General features: G+C 29.9%; 1 protein-coding gene and 1 long non-coding RNA gene across 3 annotated transcripts in view; both read right to left on the bottom strand.

The window, feature by feature from the left end:
* The window catches only part of LOC147802194 (uncharacterized), a 43707-nt gene extending 42154 nt beyond the window's left edge, over positions 1-1553 (bottom strand). The window contains exon 1 of one of the 2 annotated variants that reach the window (XM_087153649.1): positions 597-1553. In XM_087153649.1, the coding sequence (XP_087009775.1) occupies positions 597-1402 (806 nt within the window). In that variant the 5' untranslated portion in view covers positions 1403-1553. The remainder of the gene's footprint in view (positions 1-596) is intronic. The other variant, XM_087153648.1, reaches the window with a different exon arrangement.
* A 5816-nt stretch (positions 1554-7369) lies between these two features.
* Positions 7370-12250, bottom strand: LOC147802193 (uncharacterized). Its single transcript, XR_015429888.1, has 2 exons — positions 11004-12250; positions 7370-7860 (listed from the first exon to the last, which is right to left on the bottom strand). It is a non-coding gene; the product is annotated as an uncharacterized LOC147802193 (long non-coding RNA).
* Between the last annotated feature and the right edge of the window lie 953 nt (positions 12251-13203).

Raw genomic sequence — 13203 nt, 5'->3', positions numbered from 1 at the left:
TTGTTATTTATTTTCAATTAAATTTATTTATTAGTAAATGTATTATTATTATTATTTTAGATTATTTATTTTTCAAAAAAGTTCTCTTGGAAATCGTTTGTCCGTTTTTTTGTTTGTTTTTTTTGCAGACCCTGCAAGCTAACATCAGTGGAACCGAAAGATTATTTAATTTGAGTACAATTAATAATAAAATTGATTTCACATGAATAATATAATTGATAGAAATTATGCCGATAGCCTGTAAAACAAAGCAAAAAAAAAAAATATATATTTGATTTTTTTCCTTATTTTAATTACAATTTTTTAAATACTGTAATAGAAAAAAAAGCAAGTTTATCCTATGATTAAAGACTTTTTGCGAAAAAATAAAAAACAATTATTTCGATATTCGGTGATTACTCGGACAGTTGTAAATTAATCAGTTTTCCACATTTTTGGACTATTTGTAGAGTTCTGCACATGATATGAAAAAAAGTAAATGGCACTAAAAACTATCTACAGAATATTTCTCAATTTCATACTTTAACACAATTTGAGATTAAGAAAAATAGTTTAATAAACAGAGAATAATTAAATTGAAAAATAATAATAATTACCTGTCCAATGATGACACCAAATATCCAACACTCCTTATTGATATGCACTCTGTCTTTCCAAATTTGATAAATGGAATAAAAGTTTCCACTTTAATATACATAAAACATTTAAATAAATGGTAAGATAGGCTGTCTACTTTTTTCCATAATACCAATATATCTACTTTAAGTTCGTTTGCTGTTTTAAATATATCTTCTAACAATAAAACATCATCGATAGTCTGAACCGATCTATAATAATATCCAGGTGTGCTTATCAATCTCAAAAGTTCGAGGAATACACTCTGGTGAACGCGAAATTTAGTTGAAAGCCTTAAAAGTTCTTGAACTTTCATATCAACAGGAAGGCTAGTGTAAAAGCGAGTGCTTTCTACGTTTTCAATCGCTTTTACATAAAACTTCAGAGCAGACGATAAATACCGACAGCATTGGCTTTCTTCGTGGAATTCAATTAGAAGGCGGCCACACCAAACTAATCTCTTGTAAGGTGACATTTCGTGAAAAATCTTTTGCAACTTAATCCTTTCTCTTCGAAACAAGTTTTTCCCTTTAGTTGATGAAATATAATCACTCCTTGTTGGTACCATTATAATTTCTATTTGAAAAGGATCAGCCATAAGAGACACTCGTAAACTATTAACAGAATCAATAATTTTTTTAATATCTTCTTCTTTATCTTTTGAAAAAGCAGTATCCTCTTTTTCAAGCCCGCAAGGGCAAATCATTCCATTTGGGTCATTTTCTTTCAGTTGTAAAGCTTTGAAAACAAGCAAGAAATCGCTGTAGTCCACGCTTGTGGTAGCCATGATACAAATAAATTTCCAGAGGAAAAGAAATTTTAAAGACGCTTTGAAATTGCGATTTGGAACTACTTTTACAAATGCTACAAATTTTTACTTCTTGAAAGAAACCACCAGGTGACTGGATACCCGTATTTCAAGTTTCAAGAAACTCGTTTATTATTATTTAAACAACATGAATGGAAATATGACTTTACTGTGACATTGACAGTATGTTCGATTCTTGGAAAAAATCTATTGCCTTCAAGATATGAAATGGGTGGTCAGCTGCAAATTTTCTTTTTTCCCCGCTTTGAAATATGAAACTCAAATAAATGATGGTGTTTTTCTGGCTGAACCCCATGGTTATAAAATAAATTCTTTTAGCAGCTTTAAATATACCAACCAGGAAAAAAAATACTAACAATTTTGTGTTTCATGCTAAGAAGGAAATATTTTGGATTAGAAATTTATTCTTGGTTGTTTGCGCATGCTGAAAATGAATAAAATAAGCTGAATTATGGTTTTTTTTTAAAAAGAACTGTAAAGATTGAGAATAGTTATCTGAAAAATGTAACTCTTTTTTATTGAATTTAGTTATTTTATTTTACATTCAAGAAAAAAAAAAGAGTTTAAGATTTTTTATTGATTAGCTAATTGAGGCTTGTGATTAGCTAATTGATTTTTTTTATAAACGACCCTTCTCATAATTTATTCCGTATTTTTTTTGCATTTGAGCTTGTATAAACAACTGAAATATTAAATAAATTGCGAATTATTTGCTTATATATATTTTGTAACCGCCTTTCAACAGCAGATCCAATTTCTGAGGTTTACGACCACTAATGTTCTACTCCGTCGCCTTGTAATTTGGAATCCGATCCAGAAGACAAAGGAACTTCTAGATCAAGTAGTGGGAGAAATGTGCCTTCGTGGAGAACTTTTTGAAGGAACTAACCCGTATTTGCGTTACTTGGAGAGGAAAATTACGAAAACATCCCATGGTTAGCTTGACGCAAGAGGATTCCGTGTACCACTGAGGATATTTCATATCAGCGCTGTAGGCGAAATTCGTATCGACTAGTCATAGCTTGGATTCAGTCCGTTCTCCTCATTGGACGCTCAATCCCCTGAGCCATCACAGCTCATAGAATGGATATAAATATAATTAGTGGTAAAAAGAAAATCCTAACTTATGAAGCCTTAGTAATTTTTTCGACCTATTCAGGTCATTGAACCTGAATTTAATATAATTAAATAATTATTCGAACAAAATGAGATATTTCTTAAGAAATAATTAATATATAAAGATTAAATAAAAATGTACGGAAAATAACTTTTCTCTCTCCATTCTATTTATGAAATGTATTACGACTCTTCAGCAGTTCTAAAATACTTTTAAATTTCAATAATTGCACTTTTTATTGTTTTGATATAATAATATACAAGTAATACTTAACTAATTTTTTTAAAAAGGAAATTGTGTTAAACTGAAATGCATTATCACATTTGTTAATATTTTTAGCAAAAAAATATTTATATCATCAAAAGATTTTATCCTGATGAACTTTTGTTAATTGAGAAACTATTTGTAGCAATTATATAATTGTATTTACAACCGATAGTATGTAAAGTATTAAAAATATTTTTTAGTCCACCCCAGATTAAACTTTGCATCTTAAATATCTTGTAGCAAAGTATCTAATTATGATTGAATAACGATTTGATTACATTAAATTCGGATTGAATAACCGGAATCGACGGACATGACATTTATATTATAGTTAATGAGGTGATTTTTTGTGTCTTTTCTTTCTGGTTCTTTTTTTTCCCGGTGTTCTTCTTTATCATGATTCTGCATCGGTAGGTTATTCTACCATGGTTATTATGTGCCGTCATATGAAATAATAAAGTTAAACCATATAATATGTTATTGTTTATCACAGTTGTGGTTGTGAGTTTGTAACAGCGAATCATCTGGAGGGAAGAAAAACATCTAAAGAAAAAGCCCGAAAAAATCATCTTATTAACTATTGTATAAATGTTACGAACTAACCGAACAATTACTCGATCACAATTAAAAAATTTTTAATAAAACTTTTTTATTTAATAATTTCACTTTAAATTTGAGTCAACGGAATTTATAATACTTTACATATTTTTTTAATAGTACATACAATCGTATTGACGTGTGTCAACGTAGCCGAATGGTTATAATCTGAATAGATCCTCACAACTGGAAGAAAATTTAGCTTTTGTATGTTACTGTTATATGATTATTTATTATTTCTATGCCTTCTAGAGGCTTCGAGAGCATTTTATTAAATCATTTTCTGTATCTGTATCTACACACTATCTGGCCAAAAGTATCCGGACACCCAGTTGCTATGGTGGTGGAGGCATAATGGTGTGGTGGAGTTTCTCGTTGTTTGGCCAGAGTCCGTTAGTTTCTGTGGTTGGAAACATGAACTCTTGAGATGTTTGTAGACACATACACACATTCTGGACACTTCTGTACTCCCAACTCTATGGCAATATTTCGAAGAAGGCCCATTTCTCTTTCAGAAAGATAACTTCTACATTCACACAACGAGGCTTTCACAGACGTGGTTTGAAGAAATGGGTGTTCAGAAACTGGACTGGCCTTCTCAGAGTCCAAATCCAAATACCATAGAACACCTTTGGGATGAATTAGAGCTCAGACTACGTAGTCAGCCAAATCGAACCTCCTCAATGCAAGCACTCACTTCAGCTGTGATGGAAGCCAATTCCTATGGCCACCCATGGAGAGTCTTCCTAGACGTGTGCAGGCTGTCATCGATGCAAAAAGGGGACCAACATCATATTTATATGGGCCTCAGAACGCTCTATGTCCACAACACTTGGGATACTTTTGGCCAGATAGCGTATCTACTCCTACATCTATAAATAGACTGATTCCTCCTTCCCGACAACATAATGTAGAATAGTATTGTTATAAATAGATCATCAGAGTCTTGATTTCTCAGGGGATAGAGCGTTCGCCTTTCAATGAAGTGATCCGGTTTCGAACACCAACGATGACTGGTCGATACAAACTCCGTCTTGCATCGATCTAAGTGCAAACGTGTGTGGAATCATGGGTATGAGTCCCCTTGCCGTCAAACTGACCGTGGAAAGTTTTCGTGGTTTTCCTCACCATGTAACGTAAATGCGGATCAGTTCCATCAAAAAGTGGGCAAAATTTATCACACTACTTAATGTAGGAGTTCCCTAGTCTTCTATATTCCATTCAAAGTTACAAGGCTACGGAGGTGAACATTAGTAGTCGTGAACCCTAAATTGGACGACAGTTCATCAACGGTTATAAAATATAAAATAGTTTCTCAATTAATAGTAGTTTCTCTGGGGATATATCTTTTGATGAGTTGAAAATATTAACAAAAATAATGAATTTAATACAATTCTTTCTTGAAAAAAATAACTAGTTGAAAAAATATTATGTGTTTATTATGTTTTCACAATGCAATAAGTGTAATTAATGAAATTTGAAACAATTTTAAAATTTATTAAGAATTCTGATCATTTCGTTAATTAGCATAATGACGTGAAGAATATTTCCTTTCGTTAACTTCAAATTAATACTTAATTAAAGTGTATATTAGCACTTGCTCCTATATTAATTTGAAACACCACAGTATTTACAGTATTCCAACTAACTTAAGTCTAGAATCACTCTTTCAAATAGCCTGCATTTTAAAATTGTTGCTTATGTATAGTAAAGTGTCTATGCACACTTTATATGGCCGCATACAGCCCGTTTCTATTACCAGATAGGAAATATCATTAAATTTGCTTAAGAATCGTCATTTTGGCGATTATTTTGTGAAACAAACTTCATTATCAAAAATTGTTCTATGATAACTATACTTTCCTTTTAGAGACTGCTATGTTGTTTAGTGGGAAATAGCTTGCGATATTACAACGATAAACAAAACATAGTTTTATTCGCTGACATGCTCTCCACTCTAACGTAGATTACTTAATAAAAGATAAATAATAATTAAAATTATGCAGTTAACTCCCAGTGAAACATTTTTTTAAAATTAAATAAAGCTGTAAACAAGCAAATGTCACTGATTTATGTCTTAAGTAACTGAAAAAAGAAAAACAGATTTTTATTGCAGTTTAAGTTGCAGCAATTCGAAATACTAGTCCCACAAGAAAAATTAATTTAAACGCCTTTCCCAGACGCACTAATAAAATTTCTCGTACGTCTTTTTTCTTTTTTGCGCTAAAATTTTCTCTTGCACCCGCTCTCCAAATTTCAGTACACTAGCAAAAGCGTTAGTCACTATTTTAAATTTTACTATAAGAAATTCAGTTTTTCACATATTTTAAAAATAAAATCAGTAATCTAAAAAAACATTTTCAATTCATTCAACATTTGATTTAAAAATCATTTAAAATAACGTCTTAAAATGTTAATTCATTAATTAAATTTAATTAATTAATTTTAGCTAACTCAGTAATTAATTAAAAAAATTTCTCACTTATAAGTGAGAAAAAATTTTAATTACTTACTGAGAAGTAACTAAAATAAATTTTTTCTTTTTTTGACCTATGTAGGAATTGACTTGTTATATGTAGTAATTTAACTTTTAAATATAATTTGTTATTCATTTGAATTGGTTGAGCTTTTTTAAAGCTCGAGATTTTGTGTCTGAGGGACTACCCATTAATATTATAAAATATTTTACGCTTCATTTCATTGGATTTGTTATTATTTTCAATAGTCTTGACTTATTTTATGATTCAAGACTCAATAATTTTCAGAGGGAAGATTTGAAAGAAAGTATGAACTGAAATTTTAACATTTAGCGAATGCTACAAGAAATCTTATGTGATTTAGAAATGCCAGTTCAAAATAATATAATTTATCGCTTTATCATTCGATTTAAAAACAATTGAAATTAAATATTCGATAATCTCAAATTTTTTAAATATGATGATTAAAGGGACCACATATTAATAATTTACTCCAGAAATTTTTTTATAAGCTACAATACTCATTGTGTTTTTTATTTCAGAATTATTGAACAAATTTTTTAAATAATTCATTAAAGAAATACTTAAAAGATTTACAAATACTCATCTTGTAAACGTTTTTGTTGAGTGCACATTTATAAATTTTTATTTAAATGTTAACTCATTGTAATTTTGAAATTAAATTAATTTTTTATACAATTGAATAAAATAATTATTTAATTAAAAATGTAATGAGTAACTCAATATTAAATATATTTAATATTGTGCATAAAACTTTTTATGGCGGCTAACAAAATTAAGAATTGAGTTCTTTGTCAGAAACTTATTATTTTCAAATGATTATATAAAATCTTTTAAAGTGTTTTTTTCCATTTTGATAATTTTATTCATATATATTAATATAATAAACATTCAACATGGAGAGGAAAAAAATTTGATTTTTTTTTAATGAGAAAAAAATGAGAAGTGCTAAATATTTTTTAAGTGCTTAAAAGGTACTTATTTTTTGTTGAAAATTTTATTACAATCCCTGTTAAAAGTTTTACTGTTAATATTCTTGACCTAAGAATCGAATCTTATTATTAATAATCCATCGAATTCTTTGTACATTTTCTACACACCATCGCAACTTTAGGTTAAGTCTCATATGACTCTATTATTTAACTAATAGAATCACATTTTATATACGTTAAAGTGAACAATACTTCCCTGCTCGTGTACAAAAAATCACTTCGAACAATAATTTATATTGAAGCGATACTCTGTATTATAAAATTTGCAAATAAAACCTAGCCTTATGAAATTTTTTTCCTTCAAAATGTTATAACCAACATATCTTTTGTGAAAGAAAAATTTCATTCTTTGTATAGCAAGAATGTAGTCTGGAGTTTTAATAATTTCCTAGGAAAAATTGGGAAAGCTTATCTTTGATGTTGAGTCGAAACAATGTAAAATTAACAATTGCAATTTACTTACTAGAATGAAATTTATTCATCGAAATTACACAACTTTTTCAGCTCTGCACTGGTAAGAAGCTTTCAATGTTCCAAAAGAATATAATCTTTGAGAATCTTAGGAACATCAAGATGGTCAGCACCACACGGAAGCTGAAGGCATATCTCCAGTTCCCGACGAACGGAACACCTTGAAAGATGGGCCAGAGATCTTGGTCTTCTGGGTGAGATGACGTTTTCCAGCACATGACTCACATACCAATCCCATACTGTAGTTAAGACACTTAGATCACGCTCACCAAGTGCTATGACACTCTTTTTAAGATCCTCCTGACACAGGAATGGTTCTGTTATACTATTCCATAATAACTTCAGTGCATAGGGTCCGGTAGTTGGTTTAATGAATTTGAACTTCGGTAGAAAAAAAAACGAAGAGTTTGAAGAGCGCGGAATGTTGCGGAATTGTATCTATAGTCACTGTTCACTGTTATTGACTCAGCACAACTGTAACAGGAAGAAAAAAATATTGTTTAAAATTACTAAAATATAAGGTTTGGGGCAATATAATGATAAAGTTGTCCCAAATCGACATTTTCACATCAAGCAGCTCATTAGCATATTTTTTGGTTAAATACTTTACAAATTTCTAGAACTTCTACCTGTTAACAGCCCAACTTGAAAGTGTGGCTTATCATCATTTTGTTCCAATTTTTTTAAGAGCTAAAACTATTGTTAATAAATATAATTAATGAATATAAAAAATATATTTAATGAAAAGAATGTAATTAATATCAAAATATCTTATAAGATTAATTAATATCAAAATATCTAATTTGGAACCCGATCCAGAAGACAAAGGAACTTCTAGATCAAGTATTGGGGAAAATGTGCTTTCGTGGAGGACTTTTTATGGAACTAACCTGCATTTGCGTTACATGGAGAGGAAAACCACAAAATCATCCCTCGGTCAGCATGACGACAAGGGGACTTTAACTCATGATCCGTCTGCCAAAAGGATATTTTATGTCTGCGCTGTTGTCTGTGCAAGCCGGATGAGGAATTTGTATCAACCAGTCATCGCTGGGATTCGAATCCTGTTCAGCTAGCTCATCGAAAATTTATATAGTCAAAAGATTTTAACCTGATGAACTTTTGTTAACCGAGAACTATTTATATCAATTGTAGTTATTATATATCATGAAAGTGTACTAACAAATCAAAATAAGTAAGTACCGTCATTCGGGGCTACTTTGTGCAGGATTTCGCAGTTTTTGAACTTTGACATGTAAGAAAACTACGTTAATTCAAACTTTAGTAAAATCTATCGATATTATATTCATAACTGGATTCAGACGAGTGAATTTGATCAATATTGGTATTATTTGTATGTAATATTCACAAATAATAAGTCAAAACATTCCTTGCACAAAGTAGCCCCCAAGTGGGGCTACTTTGTGCAGCGATAGGAATTCAGTTTAATAAGCATGTTTTTAGTAAAATATTGATATAAAATTGTTAAAAAAGTTAATTGTTGACATTTTTAATAACAAAAACATCAAGATATGTAAAGATATTAGTTTGAAAATAATTTTCAGCGTTAAAAAACCATTTTTTATGAAGAATTTTTTTCTTAAAAAGAATGCTTATTTCAAAACATTTGAGTTTAAACAAAAAGAAACCATATACATTTTTGAACATTGAAATGGATGAAATTTCAAAAATAATAATAATTACACATTCATTAACATTTATAATATTGATAAATTTGAACATAACATGCTTGAATGAACATGACAGAACTTGCTCTTCAGTTTCTGTCAAAACCACCTAATGTCCTATAAAATAAATTTTTATGTGTTAAATCGTTTGATTAATTCATTAAAAACATCTTTGTAGAAGAAAAATAATAGTTTACCAGCACGTTTCACGTGTTTCTTGTGAATTTTATTAGAGATAGTATTTCTGTGGATTTTGTACTTCAGAGAAGCTTCTGCAATCGACATACCACAAGCAACTGCTTGCAAACATTGTTGCAGCTTTTTTAAAGTGCAATCACGGTAGTTTCTCGTTCCAGGTATTTTTTTTATAACGTCTAACAATTTTTCTGCCGAAAAAAAAAACGAATGAAACTTTGCACAAAGTAGCTCCAAAGTGCATTTTTTTTTCAGTTTCCGTTTATTTGATATTAATTTTCAATTTTTTTTAACGCTAACATGATATAATTGTTTATTAATATATGAATAAAAAATTTTGCACTTACGACAATTGTTTTATCAACGTCTTTGCATTTCACAGTTAAAGTTTCCACGCACACTTTTCGACTTTCTTCGTTCTCGGAAAATTGTTGACATTTAATAAACAAAACACACTCTGAGATTGTTTTAAAATTCGAAAAAATATTGTAGTTATAGAGGAGACTTCTATCTCCAAATTCCACACAATTTTAACTTGAGAAAAACATAATACTGAATAGCAGCACATGAAAAGTGCCAGATTCGAATTTGCACAAAGTAGCCCCCGCTGCACAAAGTAGCCCCACATGACGGTATTATAAGTTTTTTACTCAACCTCAGATCAAACTTTGAATCATAAATAATTTTTTGCAAAGTATCTAATTGTGATTGAATAATAGTTTTCAGCTGCCATATCCCACCCTCTTATACTCAGCATGAACTCTTTAAACTATGTTGTAGCATTTAATATTTTAACAGTTTAGAGTTCCTTCTGTAAACTCTGTGGAATTCAATCCACAGAGAAGGGAATTCAATCCGCAATTTCTCATCAGGAGAAATTCTACTTGGGTGGTTAGGCGCATTTCTTCAAAAGAAAATACATATTTCAAAATATCAGAACACCTTCCTTTACTTTTCAGGATCTTAAGAGCAGGAGGCTTTAGAGAAAAATCCGTATAATTAGTTAATTAAATATAGTATAATTAGTTAGTCACGAAATATTTATTTAAAAACTATCTAAGTATTGACTGGTTTAAATTAATTTTTCGATTAAAAAATAAAAAATTACGGATTCTAATTTTGGGTCTTTGAAATTATTTCAATTCCGATACATTTTATTAGTTTATAACTGAAGGATTTGTACACTTATGTCATGGAATTTGCATTTCAAATGATATTTAAAAGTCCTTTTGATTAAACAAAAATAAAAATCTTAAAATTCCGCAGCCACATCATTAAAGTTCTTATAAAAAGCCAGTTGTACTTCAGGGCTACACATGGAGCAGAAATCGCAAAATTAGAATCTTTACGGAGACTGAATAAAGCGAAAACAATATTTACTTTTGTTTTAAAAAAAGAAAGAATATTAAAATCCCAAGTTGAATCAGCCACGCAGCAAATTTGCTCAACTGTCATCAATTTAATAATATTCACTTGTTTATTTGGATTTTTTTCACTCATTCTGAAGGGGAAAAAATTTATTAAATATTGTACATATGAGGTTAATATTTAGAAAATTAAATAATCAAATACAATTTTACTATACCCAATTAAATTTGTTATTTTTTCTTCATTTATGAATCATCATAAAGAAAATTTTAGTAGTATGGCATTTTTGGAGTATTTAATACAGTTCAATGCAAAAATATTATCAAAGAATTTTGAGAACTTTCATTTAAGCTAAGATCTACTTACTTCTAAAATAATTGATAATAAACTTATTTTGCATATAATGTGAACTTTTTTAAAACAATTCATTACATTTCTTCAACACTTGTTTCAACGTCACTAGAATCACCATTCAACGAAATTATTAAGATTTGGTTTTCCCAAACGTTTTCCAAAGGCCCATCTATTCGCAACATTTCGTCCTCCACTGAATTTACATGATTTACACAGTGTACCCAATTTTGAGTAGTTACGTTGTTCATGGCTTGTATAACATACAAGCCATGAGCAACACTTGCATGAGCATTTTACACAATTTAATTTGAAGGTCTTATTTTCACGCTCAACATCACACGCTTTTATCTGACTCCATATCAATTCAATCGGATTCAGTGATATGGAGGTAGCCTTAAAACTCCATGTCCGTATTTTTCGGCAATATCTTCAACTCGATATCTGTCAAACAGGTGTTTGTTTTCTGCATCCTTTTGCAGAAGCTCTACTTTAGGCATATCGATATCCCATTCAATATTTTTGCTGGATAGCCATTCTTGGATTGAGCTTTTATTTCCAAGAATTAGTGGGAGTTTTCTCCACTTTGACGGAGTAGTTCATCATTATCCACAACAATATCACTTTTCGGTCTTAATTTAGGTATCACTTTTTTTAACCAATTTTAAGAATGGTTACCGTCCATTTCTTCTCCACTTTTTTCCCCTATAAATACATCTGCGTCACCTCAAACAAATCCTTCTTTACTCCCAATGTGAGTAATGATCAACCTTCTTCCTTTTGATTCAGCTAAACCAACAGTTAAATTCGAAGATGGAGCTTCATAGCTGGTCTTAATCGTTGCATCTTGCCATGTTTTACTGGGGAGATGGCCTTCATTAACCCAGGTTTCCGCCAGGTAATATATTGGCACATTTTTCTTTTTGTATTCTTTAATACTACGCAAATCATTTCTCCGCCACAAAAGTATATCATTCCTTTCTATAAGAGAAGATTCACTTTTTATTTTCTTGAAGGAAAAGTTAGTTCCATCAAAAATGCCTCCACGAGTCCTTTCTCCCAATACTTGATCTAATAGTTCAAGAGCACCCTTGTCTTCTGGGTAGGATTCAAAATTACAAGTCAGCGTAGTATAACATTAGTAGTTGTAAGGCCAAAAATAGGGTCAGCTGTTCAATGACGGTTATAAAATAAAGATACCAATCTGAAAATAACAAAGAAATCTTAAAAGATGTATAAAAAAAAATTCAATTTAGTTTAAAATTAACAATATACTATATTTATCTATACACTATTTTCAATATTTAACATTTTAAGACAAAAAAAATAAATAATCAATGGTACTACGAAAAAAAATATTTTATAATTATAAAGTTAACGCTCTTGGTTTGATTTTAAGTTTATTCTCAGAAATAAAACTGGGTCAGAATTAATGAAATACAGTCAAAAATTACAACTAAATATGAATTCAGTGGCATGCTGAGGCCACTTTATCGTGATTGGTTTTGAAACCTCCCCGAAACTTACTTAGCATCCTATGCTTATAATATATAGAGATTTTATATTCCAAATACTATCTTTTCTTCAAGAGTTCAATGAATGTACTGTCCATTTTAATATTCCATTTAAAACTTTCCAATCCTATTGATGTATTGTCTTATTATTTTTCTATTTGCTACTTGCCATATTCTTATTTTTATCTTTACTAATTCCTATTGTTTTATTACGTTATTATTAATTCATATTGTTTTATTACGTTATTATTAATTCATATTGTTTTATTACGTTATTATTAATTCATATTGTTTTATTTCTATTATACCCAACCATACTGCTGTTATGTAGGCGTTATTCCCTACTATATTTTTTACTACCCTTATTTTTTTACAACATTCTTACATCACTTTGTTAATCATATCAAATCCTATGATACTGCACCTGCTGCTGTAAAGTTTCAACCATCATGCAATATGTTATTGCTATCACATCCACTGTATTACTCCTATTTCATAAACTTCCCTCGTTTGTTTATTCAATAAATTGTTAAAAATTGTGATCCTTCCTTCCCTCCGTTTGGAGTTGCAAAATATTGAATGCGGACTCTGACGTTTTTGCGATGTTTATACCAGTTAGATTTCCAATTACCCAAAATTCTATTCTCTTTTTATCAAATTATTTTCGATCAACATTATCAGCTTTGTCTTAACCCTTATTT

The sequence above is a fragment of the Parasteatoda tepidariorum genome, chromosome 10, assembly GCF_982258835.1.
Source record: "Parasteatoda tepidariorum strain Cologne lab strain chromosome 10, Ptep-v5.0, whole genome shotgun sequence".
NCBI lineage: Eukaryota > Metazoa > Arthropoda > Arachnida > Araneae > Theridiidae > Parasteatoda > Parasteatoda tepidariorum.
The sequence above is the reverse complement of the archived record's forward strand: the minus strand, read 5'-3'. Positions and strand labels throughout refer to the sequence as shown.